An 18,009-nucleotide genomic window follows, 5' to 3' on the forward strand; every position below is an offset into this window, starting at 1 on the left:
ATTATACTGCACAGCAGTTTGGGCAGTCCAGATGAAATAAACCTGTGTGAACTCATCGTTCTGCTTGTTAGTTTTACTGATTGTGAGTGAGGGTAATTTTCCACATCTTCTTCATCAAGAGACAACTGTGACCTTTTCAAGCAGCTAAGATTTGACTTTCCATTAATGCAACTGAAAATACACATAATTAGTAATTTCCCTGTGGAAAAGGTCACAGCGGTCTTTAAAACTGGCTTATGGCTATCTTAAAAGGTGCAAAAGAGGTTCTTTTATAAAGGTGGAGGAGGCAGGGCTTAGGTATCTCTTACGGGAGTCCACATCTCAGGATTACTACAGGTTCAGTGGCTCTCTTGATCCTCTTGAGCCCTGGTGCCAGCCCTGATCCTCTGCCCTTGTGTGACCTGACATGACGCTGATCCACTTATCAGAAGAACAGCTTCTTGAGATGGGGAAGGAGGGAGATACCTGCGCTCACTTACTTGGGGCAAGCAAATTAAACTTGGTTGGGACAAAAAATAACTCTGAAATCTCTCAGAAGGGGTGAGAGTTTAGGCAAGAGCTCCACAAACTTAGAGTGGGAAAGGATGTCTGGCTGCCATTTACTCCAACCCCCTGTTCAGAGCAGGGCCAAATTCAAAGCTAGTTCAGGCCACCTGGGGCCATGTCCAGCTGAGTTTGGAATATCTCCAAGGACGGAGATTACACCATCTCTCTGGGTAACCTGGTCCAGTGTTGCACCACCCCCACTGTGCAAAGTATTCTCCATTTGCCTGGTCAGCATTTTCCCTCTGCAAGCTGTAGCAGTTGCCTCCTATGTTTTTGCTATGCGCCCCTGAAAAAGATAATGTTCTTTTGTCTTCTCTATAACCCTCCTTTGGATAGTAGAATTACATTGTCCCAGAGCCTCTTCTCCAGGCTGACCAAACCTAGTCCCTTTGGCCTCTCCTTCCTATATTGATATATGGCAGTTTATGCTATGTAACACTTTGTAACATATTTGTACTTTATTTTATTTGTAACATTACTTATAATAGTTATTTATTACTTTTATATTACTCTGCAATTTTCTGTTCCCTATTTTGTATGTCATATCAAAATAATTTCATAAAAATTATTTACGCTTATCTTTACAAAAAATATCCCCAAGGCAACTGAAAAGTAGTTATCATTGAGCAAAACTCAGTAAGGAACAATCTATTTAATTTTCCCTTGATCATGAAATGTTTCCTGTCCTGTATGTTTAGACCCTATATTAGTGGGACAATGCCCTGGGTTACAACTTTAAATTGAAGATATAAAATTAGTCAGAATAACTGTACTAAAATGAAAAAGAATTTACACCTTTTTCATTTCAATCACTAAGATCTAATTCTTCAGACTGTTGGATGGAATCAGAACAGTCAGAGTAAAATTGTAATTTCAACAGAAGCCAGATCCAGAGATGCTTACTGTGTTGACTTCACACAGATGCAACTTTTACAGAATCCTCACTGTAAGAGTGAGCAAAGGCATAACATGCCAAACTATTAAATAGATTCAACTTCAATTTTAGAATGCAGCACAAACTTTACAAGTTTATTGAAGTGTTACATTTGGAATAAATTACATGTTTAAATTTTGTCTAGAGAACTGGAACAGTGACAACCTCTGCTAAGCGCTTGCAGTGCTGTCATAAAAGCAATGAAATAAAATAAGCAGCCGTGGGTGATTATAGGAGAATATTGAGACACATTTGTAATAGCATCCACCAGAACAGCACAAAAGAATTCATGCATGGATAAAAACTCCTATTTAAATGCTCTTAAGTGCACCACATAGCTTAGAGACAAGAAACTGTGTTTTGGCTGTGTTTTATGTCAGCAGGTGGCAGGGATATGTGTAATACCATTGCTTCTGGGAGAAGGTTGTAAGAATACAAGGAAAACATCAAAGCTGTTGGTGGTTTTCATAAGTATCGACAGGAGAATAGCTAGCTTAAAGGTTTCGTTTTCTGCTGTGAAGTTATTTCTATACACTTTTATGTTTAAAGGTATGGATATTAACTTAATTAAGGGGGGGGGGGGGGCTTTTTGTTATTTGGTTTTGTTTGGTTTTTTTTAGTTCTGACTACCAGCTGCTACCAGCAAAAATTTGAGTGTTGTTTCTTTCTGCCCCAGTAGATATAAGACTTCCACAAAAAAGATCAAAGAAATTCCCAAGAGTTTTCATTACTCCGATAAGGAGCTCCAAGGAAAGGGGTGAATCTCTGGAATATTCTTGCACAACTGCTCAGAATTCATCGCTTGCAGCTTTTTGAATTTATCTGCGTTTGACTTGACTTGCACTAGTAGTCATGATCTTAAATAAATTTTATAGTTAGAAAATTCTATGAAATTAAATTCCAAAACCTCATTTAATGATGTCCCTAGATAAAAATAGCTCTTTATTCATAGGGTCCTCTGTGCCTTGCAGTAGGGTGCAACTGGTGATATATTTAGCACTACCACCAGCATTCCTCTCTTCATCTGAGTTTACAGACAAACACCTGAATACATGAATTTATGCAAAAAGTATCCAGACTCCAGTTCTAACCGCTGACAAGACTGTCTCATCAGAAATTAGGGAATGATAAAAAAACAACTCAAGGAATTTAGGTCAGGTCATCCATGGTCAAAAGAAAAAATGTTCCATATGGTTCTTTTTAGGAATTTACAGACTGCAGTTAATCCGTTTTATAGCTATTTTAGCTAGGAAAAGCAGAATATGAGAAACAACTATGCCTGCAAATAGGAACAGTTCTTAAAAGCCTAGTGCAGCTGGAGCTTAGTAACAAGTTCATTTATTGCTCTCATATTTTGATGTTACTACTTTTTATCCCCTTGTTGAGTTCTGATTACTCAAAAAGGACTGGTGGAAAAATTCCCACCAAAATTGTAACTTGATAAAGTTTTGAAACTTAAGCAGCACAAAAAAGCATTGAAGGCATCTGCTTTACTCCACTTTTTTTCCATTTTTTACTGAAAAACCTTTGCCAATTATTCAGAGTTCAGTCAAGAAAGTCTGGTCTTTAGGACTTTCTTCAACAACTGCTTTAGAATCCTCTCATTTCATAGATCTAATGTTGAACACTGTTAATATTGTAGAGGGGCATGTTTGGTCTGATATTAGAGCTGAATTAAATGCCTGTGAGAAATGGAGGTGGGAGCAGCACCATACCTGTCATTTCTTTGAATGAACAGTATGTATGAAATCTTGAAATTACTGCTTTTTTTTTTTTTTTAGAATGAAAAATTGAACTATTTTTTACTAGAAGAATCTTCTTTTGACCCAACAATTCATGCATTTTTTTGCTGCAACATAGTCAACATCTGTCCAGAGGGTAGGATGTTTTTTTTTTCCTCCATTCAATTTTATATTCTTGAGGCTGGGCACTGGCAGTGCAGGGCACCTAATACCTAATCTGTGGGCAGCCACATCTTTTATTGGTTTTCTAGCTCTGTCTTTCCTTCTGTCTCCTCTGTGAAAAGCATGAATTTACAGGAGATCTTTCAATCCTCATTCCCCTCCATGGTATTAATTTATGACATCCATGCAAGTGGTGCCAAGCCACTGAAGGTACCTGAAGATACCTAATAGGATGTGAAAACACACCATTAATGCGAGAAGGACAAATCCTGAGTGCAGTTTGTTTGACTAGCTGGATGATAAATATTCTGGGGATGTTTTCTGATGTGGAATTCAGAAAGTACTCACTCTTTGTGAAACTCTTCTTCATCTATGATCTTTTAATCAATATCTTACTACCTCTAAAAATTATGAGAATCAAAACCCCTACTCACTGTAATGGAAGGAGATACAATATATGTCCAATTTAGTGCAATAAAGATAACTGTCATTAGAAGACAGCCTAAAACAATCAAATATACAGGAAGAATTAACTGTGTGCAGTTAAGAAATACATTACATTGCAGTATTTTTGTCAGTTGGCTTACAGTATTAAGTATTAATCATTGTATGCTGCAGTATATACCACTGCTGCTCCTTGTCTCTTGAACTTCATCTGTCTGCCTTCAGTGTCTTGTGTAATCTTCATCTTAAACAGATTTCTATTTCTTTGTAAGGAATAATAAAATTAATAACTCCTTTTTGTTCTGGCATTTCATTTCCAGTGGAATCTGGTTATTTTGTCCATCTTAAAACATTAAGATGGGAGAGGACTATGGTATTTTAGACTGATGCTGAGCTGAAAAAACTTAGTGATGAATGCAAGGAACAAATTAACTGGATTCAAAGCCAATGCATGAAAATGAATAATCAGGATAAACTGAGTGATACCTGCCTTAAGTTATTCTTTGGCAGCAGCTATTCATTACATTCATTCTGCTAAAGGCGCATTTGTAAAAAGTGCAATTGCAAAGATAACAAGACTAGATTATGTGGAAACTGTTAATAAATTCTAATCATGTGCAAAAAGTGGTTCCAGCCAATTTAACACAAATTTTGAGAGAACAAACAAACAAAATTTAAAACTTCATTTTTGCTCAAACAGAATGTTAGTTGTGGAGCTCTATTGTTGACGTATGCTTGTCTAGCTTTTTTTTCAGTTATTTTGTTTTGTGATATAATTTACATAATCACTACTGTTACTATTACTCAAATAGGCAATAAAAAAATCTAGGTATTCTAGTCTTTAATGAGTATCAACCCTCCAGAGTGCAGTGATTTACATAATTACTATAAATGCAGCATCAGTAACTAAATTGCATGTCCCTGTGTTACTCTTTCAGGTCCTATAATCTTCTCTGACTGGCTCCTATTTTTAGACTATTCAAGAAGTTTTCCAGTAATAACAAGTCTTCATTGACTTCACTTAGCTTTGGGGTTTTTTTGAGCAAAGCAGAAAACTGAATGATTTCACAGGAGCAAAGAATTAGACATGCAGTGTCAGTCACTGAACACAGCATCTGGCTGTTGCACACCATGCACTCCCCCTTCTATGTTTTTGCAAGCAACATGTAAAAAGCAGTTAGGTTTTTTTGCTCCCAAATGCTTGGAAGGCTATTCCAGAATTTGACTGCTCTATTGAATAAGAATTATCTTTCATTTCCATACTGAACTGAATATGTTTATGTTTTGCATATTTAAATGCTGGGTATAAACCAGTCATAGTTACTGCTGCTTAAGTGGTGTTTGTTTGCTAGCTAACCAAGTCTGGTCCCCAGCCATCACAGACAAATCTTTTTGTGTCATTCATAAAACAGTTGCAAAGGAGGGAAGAAAGCCCCTCCAAAGCAAAGAACATGAGACTTTAGAGTCTTAAAAGTAGAAAATTTGCAGTGTCCCATCCCTCATTTCCTAAGTTGTCTGCCATTCCTTTCCATGGAAGTCTGCAGTGCTATTGCCTCCAAAAGAAGAACTGTACCTCTGTATTTACAGGAGGAGTGTGCACTCAGAGGTCATCGTTCTCTTGATTCCATTTTGAAAAACTGTATGATAACTAGTCTAGCCAAAGCACCTTCTGGCTAGAAAGATTTTGCTGTACTTTTGAAGAAGAAAAGAGATGTAAAGAAATAGAACAATGAAATAAGGATGATGAAAATATGACACAAGAACAGATTAAGAGGGAATCTTCAATATTTGTTTAAACAATTTCCTACTGTTCTTGGTTATTTTGATGTTCCCTTCAGATTTGAATTTCTCATTTTGCTGTTCATAAACGTTTTCTATTGGCTGTACAAAAGTTCTGCCCAAGTCCATCCAGGAGGTTGCTGTTGCATTATAGTTGTTGGATTTGCGCTTCACACATAAAGTTATAGAGGGTCAAGCTCCACTCTTACTCACTGGATCAAAGTTTCATCTTATAAGCACTAACTCTAAAAGTCAGTTTCAGTTTACTTAAAAAAAATAATCTATTGCACTATTTCCTTTTGAAATATATGATCTAATAAATATAACCAATATAATCTAAGAAACAGCTTAGATAAAAAGCTTTTTGTTGCTGGAGGTTGGGTCACTTTTACAACAGGTATGGTGGTCTTATGTCACTTTTGAGACAGCTCACAGCATGGCCCCCATGAGTACTACACAGACTCTGCATCTGCAAGGAAAAAAACCCAACTTGGTGCCACTCTCCCGAGGAAGCAGCCTTCACTGTGTGGGTGCCAGTGGGAACACCCATCCCGGCTGGAAAATGACCCCATGTGGTTGGCAAAAGGGAAGGCAGGAGGCAGGAGGAGAGGGGAATGCTCTTCAGCTGGTGAAAAAAAGTGAACTTTAAACGGGCACTGTCAGATCAGTGTAAACCATTACCAGCTCTTCCTCTGTAAGACAGTTCCTCTGGGAAAATCCCTTCAGAGACCTCAGAGCTATTGAAGTACCTAGAGTCTGGTGCCCTACAGAGACCCACCTGGTTTCCAGCTGCTGCCCCAGAAGGGGGACTCATCCTGCCCTGGGTCTCCTACAGGTCCTGTGTGCTATTTGTCAGGCCTGTGCAGATATCTTGGACGTCCCTGAATACCTTAGGTTTTCTAAAATACCACTAGATGTCTGGATGTCTGTTTAAACCCCTGAACACTTATATATTGTTGACTTAATTTCATATGAAAATGACATTTTTGGTGCTTAAATGAGCTGTTGCTAGTTTACTGAGTACAGAATACTTTACCACTACCAGCAGGTTGCATTTGCAATAAACTATAGCAATACCAGAAATAAAAATGATAGAGCAAAACTTGTTCTTACTGAATAGCAACAATTTTATGGCTTGATAACTTAAGGAAGACATGTTCTTTAGTCTGTAAATTCTGATTTTCAGTATTCACAGGTCAATAGAACCAAGATGACAAGCATTTTAAAAAACCTGGTCTATTTGAGCCTATCTACATCATTACTCAGTGACAGGTTTTATTTTCTGTGCTTCAGGTTGCAATGTTTCTCTTCATTGTGTTTATATGTGACTGCAAGCTATGGAATGTAATAAAAATGCAGTTTGTTGAAAATTTTATGTTTATTTGGATAATAAAAAAGTTAAGATTAAATATTTTAATTAAGTATGCTTCTGTGTTTTGTTATAAAAGATGTCAGAAAAAAAAGGTTTAAAGAAACAAGCCTTCAAATGCATTTGTGGTTTTGTTGAGTCTTTAATTTTTAATGCTTCTTATATATAAGATGAAGAAGAAATGAGATAAACAGAACTATCCCAGCTTGTACTTTGATCAGGAGAATATCAACCTGGCAGGTACAAGAAAAACAACTGACACCAATGATTAATCTGTCCTCATCACTCCTGTAAAAGCATCTCATGCAGACGACTCTCCATCCTAAGGAGAGAAGTTATCAAATATCAAATGCCACAAGTCCCTCTAAAAGTCCTGATATGTGTTTCTCTTCCTTGTGTAAGGATAAAACACAAGAGACCAGCAGCAAAACAGAAGGGCTGTAGCTTCCCCAGCATCCTTTGGTAAGCTGTCTTGTAAAGTTAAAAGTATGTTGCTTGCAAACACAACTCAGTTTTCCCTGCTGAAAGATGGTCTTTCTATATCTATTTCTCTGCATTTTTAGCTTAGCACCTTCCCTTCAAGCAACAGAGCATGGACCACTCCTACATCACCAAGGGCCTTCTCTCTTCCCAGGTGCTATTTAGTTTGGTTAGGCTGGAGGGATCTGGCCCCAGAATGGTGAAAATAAAGCTGGTTTCAAAGTTTCTTGAACCTGCCAACACAATGGAACATTTTTTTCCACAGATGACTCAATATTTTCACTTTCAGATAGTACAGGACTGGAAGACTGGAGAAAAACTCTGTTCAAGAAAGCTGTGCTGGCAACCCTTTCAAACCACAGATGGCAATGAAGTACACAGAAATTATGCTGCAATTACCTTGCAGGAGTCAGTTATCTGCTAATCTGTTGGGTTAAAGATATCTACACATGGAAATAATTCGAGTGATGGGGACAATTTGGTTGATCTTGAGTCAAATCCAGAAGTCTGTAGGCAAGCCAAACTCCAGTTGCTCTTGGTGGAGGATCTTTCCAACTAAAGGCTGAACAGGTTGGGAATATTTGTAAACAAAACCCAAGGTATCTATTCATTAATGTATGTGATTTTCAAAAGTGAACGTGAATTAAAAAACCAAGACAACGTGAAAAATCTACTTGGTGCACACTTGTACTTTGTGAGTCAAGTTTCTGGTTGTGAGTCAAATAATTTCTGGATTTCTGGTTGTGAGTCAAATAATGCTACACACTTTGGTGTTATCAAACTTAGATTAGCATATGCCAAAAAGTAAAGAAAAGTCTATTAAACTACATATATTAGGGGGTTTTAATTTCTAGTTCTGTCTTTATCTGGAATAAGGAGGGTTTATAGATTAGGTTTTTAGATTTTTCAGACATGCTGATCCCCTGTTCAGTTTTTCATTGAAGACTGACACATCCACCTTCTCCAGGGTTTCCTTGGAAACTGAAGCTGAACAATTTTTCTAGGGCTCCAATTCCACAGCTGCCTCTCGTGCAAAGTACCTACTGAGTATGGGCAACTTGAATTGGTAGGAAAGCAGGGATTTTCTATAGGAAGGACTGAGTGGTGATTGCTTATCTGACTCTAAACTGGATAAATAAAATGAATGAAGTACCAAGTTGCTCCTTTTTCCCCCCAAATATTTAAGACTGAATGAGCTGCCTACCTGAAGTGGCATGCACTCTGGGAAAGTTTAGCACAGACTGATAGAGGTGCTGAGCCTTCTCCAATCCACAAAAAGTCAGAGGGGATGGAAAGCTCACAGCAACCCTGAGAACTAGGTCCGTCATCAGCCCCATGCTCTGCAGAGTGGAGTTCAGGTTCAATGTCAACAGTTTTTACTTTTGGATTTTAATAGGAAAATTTGGTCTTGGTCACTGGGAACTGACCTAGCCACTGTAGATACACTATGTCTTTATAGCTCTCAAGGTGCAGGTCTTCAATTCTGGGTTTTTTTCCTATATATGAATTTTCCAACTAGATGGTGGCTTAGAAGATAGTAATAAATGCTCCCATTACTCAGTGACTATTCAAAGGATTAGGTGGCTACAATGGCAGAGCAGTGACAAAGTTTTGTTTTGCACTAGGAGAGGAAACCCAAGCCTTGTTCTGGATACATGCCAATGGCCATTCATAACCAAACTACCCATTTCTGAGCACCTGCTTGCCTGAGCTGGGGAGTCAACTTGAGCTAGGAGCTACATCACATCTTGCGTGTCACTGGTGAGGAACATAATTTATCCATGCTATCTCAATATGCTAACTAGTTTTTGCTGCACCCCCAGCTCTGATTTTAGATGGGTATATTCCAGATTTTAAACCATAAACTTCAATAAAAGGTTGGACTATTTAAGACGGAAATTTTAATTTTTGCACTCCAATGATTTATCAGGTAGTGAGGTCATATAACCTATCTGTTTCCTGAGAACTGATTTCCTGTTGCGAATAATCCCGATTTTGAATTGGGAATTTAATTTCCATGCAAAGCTGTAGCTGCTGGGCATATCCTTGGCAGAAAGCTCTATTTTAGAATATTTGAGGACACATTTGCTCTTTGACTGTGTTCACACACTGTTTCTACTAACTGGAATTAAAAGTGTTTTTCCACTGTTAGCCTTGCTCTAGTTCTGCCACCTCTAATGAATAGTCAGTTGGAATATTCCTGAAAGACAGAAAACTCATTAAGCTTGAATCTCCACTCAGGAAAATAAAATTCAGAGAAACTGTGGTTTGGTTATTTTTTAAATGGGTTCTTCAAGCAGACAAATGAAACACTCATTAATATTCCAGATTTTCTTATCCATTTTTCTAGTCAGGCCAATGATTACTTCTTAAAACTCTGATTAGTCTACCAGGACTCCTCCCTGTAATTAACTTCTGAATTCTTAAATGCCATCTTCTATTTACTTCCAGTAGTTATCAGATGACATATTCTGCCCTTTAGCAGTAGTTTATACACAGGGCTAATTTTTTTAAAAATATGCATATCTACAATAAACTGATCTGTTGCTTTTTAGTGTCCAGCTCAATGAGGCAGTGCGTTAGCACACATTCACTTCATTAGGAGTGGAAGATGCACAGCATGAACGGAGACACATTCAGCTTACTGTCTCAAACTCTAAATAAATAAGCTGCACTTTCAGGTTTTTATTTTGGCAGTTCATGTAAAATGTATGAGTACTGCACTCCTGCAAACACCCGAATGCCACAGATAACAGCTTCTCTAGAGAAGCACAGCTTTCTCCCCATTGATCTCTCCATTGATTGACTGAAAACTACAGGTTTTTCACCCCCATGGGATCTCACTGAATGCTTTTGGCTGAAATTTCTGTTCTTGATGCCTTCCAGTGAATAACCTTGTGGTGCAGGTCTGGGGACAGGTTTGGAGGATCTAGGTTCACTTCCTTCCCTGGTTTGTGCTTTCCCTCACCCTTTGAAGCTGTTCCACCTGGCACATAATATTTAGCTGTTTAGCCGGGGAAAAGAAGTGATTACCCAATGTCTTGATGCACTTCTGATCAGACATCTAGCTGGGATGTCTGAATGAATGAGCAGGTCTGAACAGACGAGTAGGTATGACTGTAATGCATCGAGTGCCAAGTGGATCAGCCATCTAGCATATCCTGCAGCATGGCTACATCCCCCATCAGACAGATGGACAGAGAAACAGCTTCTCCTGAGAAACATCTCTTCCCTCCGGGGTGAATGTCCCCTTGCTGCGCTGGTGGGCAACAGCCCTAACACCTCCTCTTTGCAGACTCTGAACACTGCTTTTGTTTAAAATGCCTGAAATGGAAATGAAATCTTGTTCTTGGTCAGGAGGTTTCACTCAACCCAAATTTCTACGTCTTCTGTTTTTACTATCAGAAATACTTTCAAGTGTTTTACATTGGCCAGTTATGTTTTGGGACTAAGTAGTTGGGATGCACAGCCGCTGCCTAAAGGATAGTTTTATAATCATGAGAGTACTGGGATTCAGCTTCAGGGAACATGGGGAGAGATATTACAACCTTTTTTAATCTTTTTAAACTATCCTGGAATCTACATTTAATACAATTTAATACGAGTCCCCAGTATGTCTCCAATGATTCTTGCCTACCTAATTTAATGGTTGTCATTAATATAGTTTAAATCATTAGCATCTTATACTAACATGTTTTCTACTTCAAAAACTTGGATTATTTTTTCAAATTCAGACTATTTTCAAATGTTGATATACTGATAATACTTACCCACATTTGGCATGGGAAATGGAACCCTCTCTTGGTATGATGATATGAAGAACATTCTTCAGATCATTCTCAAAGACAATTTTGCTTATATCCAAACTGTGATTCTTTGCAGAAAGAACTTTACATCTTTGATACTCAACCATTTTGACAAGCCTTTTCCTACTGGACTTTTGCTACAAACATGTATATGTGGAAGAACTTAAATATGAATTAGTAACTTTATCTAGATTTAAAAAAATACTGGATATATGCTCAAATAAACAAAATGTACAATGTAAATAAAATTTCACAATTTTTACTTACTTTCTTTGTTTTGTCCATTGCCCTCAGTACAGTTATGTTTAAGTCTTCCAAGACAGATAGGACATTTTTATACTCTCCTAAGTGCTGGGAAAAATATTCTAGAAGAAGAAAAAAACCCATGTCACCTATAAATGACCTGAAAAATCAATATTTCAGTAAATATCAATTTTATCAAGTTGGAATTCTGTTATGGTGTTATTAACTATCTAAATATATAAAATCAACAAGAGTTACAATGAAAAGGATTATTTTATTTTAATTTTTTTTATTATTTCCCCTCAAAATCATTCCTGGAGTACTTCAAAATACTGAATCAGTGTTTCAAAACATTTTCTTTCAATAAATGAGGTGCCAAATTGACAAAAATTTAAAGTATCTGTTTGACAGCTGAAACAGATATTTTAAAAATATCTACATTTTCTTTCTAAATTGGATTTTCAGTTAAATAGTCTACAGTTTCTGTCAAGAAATGAAGTTTTCATGTGTATCTACTAAATCTGATTATATTGATACAAAAATAAATAATTCTGGTAAAGCCCTTAAAGGAGTAAGATCAAGTAGGGGCTGTTGTCAGTTGGGGTCAGCTGAGGCTAGTTGTTTCTTTCTGAGAAACAAAGACACCATGAGTTGGCCAGATAAGCTTCTAGTCCCAGGTACTGTAATTATATTTTCAACAAATAGGATCCATGCAGAATCCTTTTAACAAAAATCATGGGAATAACATAAATTGCAGGATGACCTTGTGTAGCTGCTCAAAGCAAAGGACGTTTTAACAGAAAGAGCTGATGTAAAATCAGGGGGCATAACTCAGAGAGATACAGCAACAGGAGGAGGCAAACCTGGGAAATCACAACCTGAGTTCCCATTTGGTCGATGTGGCAAAATACACTAGAGGGAGGTACAGAAAGGAAAAAATGTGAAAAAGAAAGGAAGAAATTTATGTTAAAGGTAGAGACTGTGTTAGACAAGGCATTCAGACATCAGATACCTGGAAGAGCATGAAAAACAACAACTAAATGACAGACAGGAAGAACAAGATTAGATAGGAGCTATTTGAAATAATAAATAGCAATACTTTGAAGCTTTTAAGAGGTCAGCATGAGCTTCTCAGGGGAGTCATGAAAGCATAAGGCTTCAGGAACATTGCAACATAACCTCGTATTGCTGAGAGGTTGAATGAAATGATTTAGAATGAAAATGTACTGTGAATTAGTATCCTGGAAATGAAGCTTCATATCTGAGGAGAACTAAGATAACTCAGGAAGAGCTGTCTAATCACTAGCTTAAACATGTATTGCGTAAACTCAGTACCAGAGTCACAGATCAGAAACACCATAGGGGCAAACAATGAAAAATTTAAAGGACAGCTGAAAAAGCCCATATTTAACCAAAACAGACTGAAAACAGAGCCAGTGCCAGGCTGACACCCTCCTCAGCCCTCTGGCCAGTCTGAGGTAGCTAGTGAGGTCAGGTGCTGAGTAAACCTGTAAGTCTCCAGTGCAGCAGCAGTGAACCCTTGTGGAACAAAACCACCTGTCTTCCTTGTCCAGCTTTACGTAATTTTGGCCAGATGCTCAACCAGCAGAACTTGTCACAGCCCAATTCACTTCAGCTGAGGCTCTTGTCATATATTTATAAGCCACAGGCTGAGGTGCCTTTTAGTGGGTTCTCGGCTATGGGTAGGGTTGTTCTGTGGGTAAGTGAACTAGCATTTAATTTGACAGCATTTTCAGCTTTTATAGGTCTTCGATATTGTTGACCATTGGAAATTTTATCAGGCTACCATATTTCTCTCAGAAATAGGCTAGTTTTGACAAGTATAACTGTGGGGTTTTTTTTAATTTAGTTGGAGGACTTGCAGAAATTTTCTGTGAATTGTTTTCTGCTGCAAGGAGCACTCCTAAATCAGGTGCTGTAAGATCAGCTGGAGAACAAACAGGATTTTGGTGAAATGACTCACAGCCCAGAATAGGGTACAGAAACGGATAACAGAGCAAAATTCCAGGCCTTGCAGGAGTCTTCTGTGATGAAGGACAGTAGAACTTGTCAAACTGCTGTTCTTACTGCTTCAAGTTGGAGGAAAGTAATAAATTTTCCTCTAGTGGGGTACTAATAGGACAATCTCAAAATTGCTAAAGCACTCATACCTCTGAAAGTGATAAGCTAAATATAAAAAATATCTCACATGAAAGGGAAATAAAAGTTATCTATCTTTTAATTGGAACAGATCTTCAAGCTCAGAGAATGTGAACTATTGATTAGGAAAAATATTTTCAAAGTAATTTCTGTGTGTAATGGATGACAAGAGTCTGAAAGATTATAAGCCATCTGCATTTTCCCAGGAGTTCTTTCAATGGAAATTATTTTTATTTGAGCTACAAACATTAAACAGAAAAAAAAATCATATCACACGGTATGTTCACTTGCACAGGGCTGCTGCAGGCATAGATTATGTTCTTGCCCAAAAAGGAACTTACCGCAGAGTTCTTCTGTGTCAAGATTGCTGGGAAGATAAAAGAATAGACAGTTAGTGCGTTTAGTAATTTTTTTTTTTTTTGGTTTGGTAAATAGTAGGACTCAAAGATTAGCCTGACTGGGATATGAAGCCTCCCTACCTGGGCTCTAGGAGGAGATGTGAGTGCCTGGCCCTTGCTGGCCTTGCTCTGCTGCCTTAGGGAGGCTTGTTCCAAGCCAAAGGCTGTAGCTGTGCTGCAGCATCCCTGAAGCTGTCTGCAGGTACAGCCCTGCTTCCCAATTGTGTTCCCACTGTCACCTTCCTACTCACCAACAACCCTCTTTGAAGTTCCTCGCCCAGCCTTTGTGCGTCATGGTGCAGTCATTGCTCCTCAAGCTTTATGCATTTGTTCCCAGTGCTGGCAGAAATCCATCTGAACACCAGAAATAGTTTTTTTCCCCACCTTTCTGCCTGTACTTCTCTTCTGTGACTGTCATGCTGGACAGCATGGCTCAGAAAGCTCGACCCTTCGTGCTAAATGAGGGAAAACCCAATAACTTTCTCCAGGTTGTAATCCTCACTGCTCCATGGGAGAGACAGTACAGTAGGAAGATAGAATCTGACATAGCCCATCAGCACACATAATTTCTAAGACTTCCTGGCCATAAACCTGCCGTTCACCAGTACTAACTTCAGCAAAATTAGTGATATGAAAAGTATAGCTGTATTGCCATATTCCCATGCCAACATTATACAAATACATGCAAGTATTCTATACCGTTCAAAACTGTTCACTTGAAACAGATTTCATCTTGCTCAACTCTTAAGCGATATTTTCTCTCTTAAGCAATATTTCCTCTCTGAGACTTTAATAGTCAAAAGACAAAACATTTGACCTACAGCTCAATTCTGAAAGTAAGCATATTGACTTTCTTCCAAGGAGGAGAAGAAACTGGTTATTAAAGAAACTTAATAAGCATGAATGTCCTTTTTTGAATCTTGCTGAGGGGTGAATATTGAATGGCTGATTGCACTTAGGATTTTTTCACTTATCTTTTTAATGGGATTTTTTTATTGACCTTTTAATAAAATGATGACACGGTATTATCTTAAAAGTCCCTTTCATCAATGCTAACTTCCATACATCTGGCTTTTATTTCATGAAGGAGAGAAACAGACAGAAATTGCAGGATCCTGGGTTGTCACAAACTTGCATACTCAGGGCTATAAAAACTTCTGAACACTTTTAATTGCTGTTGTAAATGAGATTTTCTCACAACTTTATTAATGGAGGTGACCTTATCTGCATTTGAACAGGCCAAGTTGGATGGCTGCAAATGAGTCTTGTGTCTGATTTTTCCAATGACCTTGCTGGCAGGTATAATGAAATTCATAGTCTGTAAGAATTGGTGCTGAAGCTGAGAAACTTAATTCTTAGGTCAACAGACTGTGTGATGCGAAAAAGTGTCTGTGACTCCTTAAGGCTGTTTACCACAGATCGCTGTGGCATCAATGATCAAATGTGTCTGATCAACCACTTCTGCAGTTCAACAGTAATTTTTTGAATGGTCCAGGTGTTCATTCCTTGAATGCAAACTGAAACCCTAAAAGCCGGAAAATTGCCTGAGTCAAAAAGCAGTGACCGAATATGATGATGTTAAATGTCAGGAGTTGGCTGTTATGATGCCTAGTCTTTGTTCACTGTCCCTGCATTTTCTGCCCCTTCACATCACCTGCCTTAATGCCTCCTCTTTGTAAAAGTCATTTCTGCATTTCTTAATGTACAGCTTGATGACTGTGTTTAAAAGAGCTTTTCACATTGTTAGCCAGTCAAATTCACGCTGTCTTTTCAAATTCATATTAAAATCCATTCTGGTCCTTGTTCTTCTGCAGTATCCTCAACATCATGGTAGTGGAGGCTTTTAGTGTTGCTGTCAGCAGAACATCGCTGTTAGTCCTATTGACAGAAGCTACACAGCTGCAAAAGAACTACAAATAAAAATGGAAAAGTAGTTAGGTGCTGAATACATTTTCAGTTAGAATTGGGCACCTGAATAATGAGAAAATTATTGTCCAAAGTGATTTGTGCAGCAGCTTTTAGGAAGCATGACAGAACACAGAAATGACGTAAAGAGCATGGATTTTGGTCTAGCATACTCATAGTATTTCTTTCTCTATTATAACTACCCTCTGAGGCTCCACTGTTCTTGGCATCCTATTTGAAGGGGATGCTGTTCTAGGCAGGGAAATTAATTTTGTGTCACTGATTATTTCATTCTCTCAGATATAATAACATGCTGCTTCAAACAGTCATGAACAAACCTAGAAATTCTTTTCCTGTATACAATTTTAAGCTCCCTGAAGGATGCTACAGAAACAATTAAACAAGTTTGGAATATATTGAATAGTACAGGAGTGAGGTGCATACCAGAGGGCTGTTTCTGCAACTCAATCCTCAGGTTTATAATGGGCACCTGTTCATCATTTCAGTGGGTACGTATGCCAAGGATGCTTCTGCTTAGACCTATAATCTGGAAATGCTGAACATGTTATTTGCAATATTTGCTGGATGACTCACAGCCAGGCGCCAGCACTCCACTCATGATAAACACCCAAAGCATAGGGTGTAGCCAAATGCATTCATGGCATGTCAGCACAATCATTTTTTAAACTTCTGCTCTCAATTTGCTTTCTGACTACTAAATGCAGTCCTTTCACATGTCTGACTTCGTGTCTAAAATGTTCTCTACCTATTAACATGAGCTATTTTTAAAGGACTATTACAACTATTCCACTGAGCAGTCCTGATCATTACAAAGTCCATCATACCTGTTGCTCAGCGACAGAAACATAAGCAAATTCACTTGAATGAACTATGGCAAAAGTGCCTATTTGTGGTACCTCTGGAAATGGCCCAAAATGTAGGAGTGCAAAGCAGCTGTGATTACACTCTTGTTCTGCCCACCACAGTCAGCTGTGGACTGGGGCCAGCCAGGGAGGAGGGAAGGTCAAAGCTATTCCACCCATCCACTGGTGTGAATCCACCGATCCACAGCCCCATCCACTGACCTGACACATACAAAAGGCACCTCTAGGCAGAGGTACCAGCAGAAAATCTGCATATTTTCCCTGGGCCACAATAAGAGGCAATGACATCTCTTCAGTACAGGAATTATATATAAAGTATGGACTCTGGCATCTAAAGCATTTATTTTATTGAAGAATACAATACTACGAAAGACTTTATGAACTAGCAATTTAGGAAATTCATTGCCATGACTATCATAGCTGAAGAAAGATAATACTTTCTTCTTCAGATCTCTCTTCATTCTCAGATATGAGAAGGATTTATTTCAGAGGCTTGAATCAACTCTTTTTTGGGTCCCATTTGCACATCTCTTTGCTAAATTTGGCTTTAGGGAGGAAAGTTTGAGGCTGGTATCTCCTATTGTTAAACAGAAGCATATAATTTATGACTGAAAGGATTTAAGTGTTACTTAGCCTGTGCAAGGGCAACTGAATAACCATCCATGGACAATCTCAGCCAAAAAGCTGTAAGCTCTTTGCAACAAGAAAGCCTGCATACCATCCCACTTCAAGTCAGCAAAATGAGGTAAGTGCTGCAACACTACAGAGGGTGTTTGCAAAGGAGTCTTATGCGTGCGCTTCCATTTTAAGAATGTTCTGCTTCACAGCTCCTTTGCAATAGCAAAGACATTATTGTTCAGGTTTGCTCAAGGTTTCTTATCAGTGGAGGCAAAACTGCCTTTTGCCAGTAGGATGCGGTGTGGGGACAAGCCGAGGCATTGGCCTCTTGCCACAGAAAAAGGAGAGTGTGAAGAAGGAGCAAAAGTGGGACTGAGATCCCGGGGCTGGTCCCTGGGGAGCCAAACTTCCTGCTGCCCTGAGGACACTGCTGCTCTTCAACCCCAGGGCTAGCTGGACTGTGCACCCTCTGGCCTTTCAAAGGCAGCAGCCAGCTTGGCTTTCTGGTCTTTGACACAGGCAGTGGGATCACAGCTGTT

General features: G+C 38.5%; 1 protein-coding gene across 1 annotated transcript in view; it reads right to left on the bottom strand.

Annotated features, from left to right (window-relative positions):
* NECAB1 (N-terminal EF-hand calcium binding protein 1) overlaps positions 1-18,009 on the bottom strand; it is a 68,929-nt gene that overhangs the window by 21,346 nt on the left and 29,574 nt on the right. Inside the window, exons 4-5 of the mRNA XM_074816188.1 lie at positions 14,007-14,032; positions 11,530-11,627 (exon numbers count right to left, since the gene is read on the bottom strand). Coding sequence (XP_074672289.1) covers positions 11,530-11,627; positions 14,007-14,032 — 124 coding nt within the window. The remainder of the gene's footprint in view (positions 1-11,529; positions 11,628-14,006; positions 14,033-18,009) is intronic.

The sequence above is a fragment of the Strix aluco genome, chromosome 1, assembly GCF_031877795.1.
Source record: "Strix aluco isolate bStrAlu1 chromosome 1, bStrAlu1.hap1, whole genome shotgun sequence".
In the NCBI taxonomy this organism is placed as follows: Eukaryota; Metazoa; Chordata; class Aves; order Strigiformes; family Strigidae; genus Strix; species Strix aluco.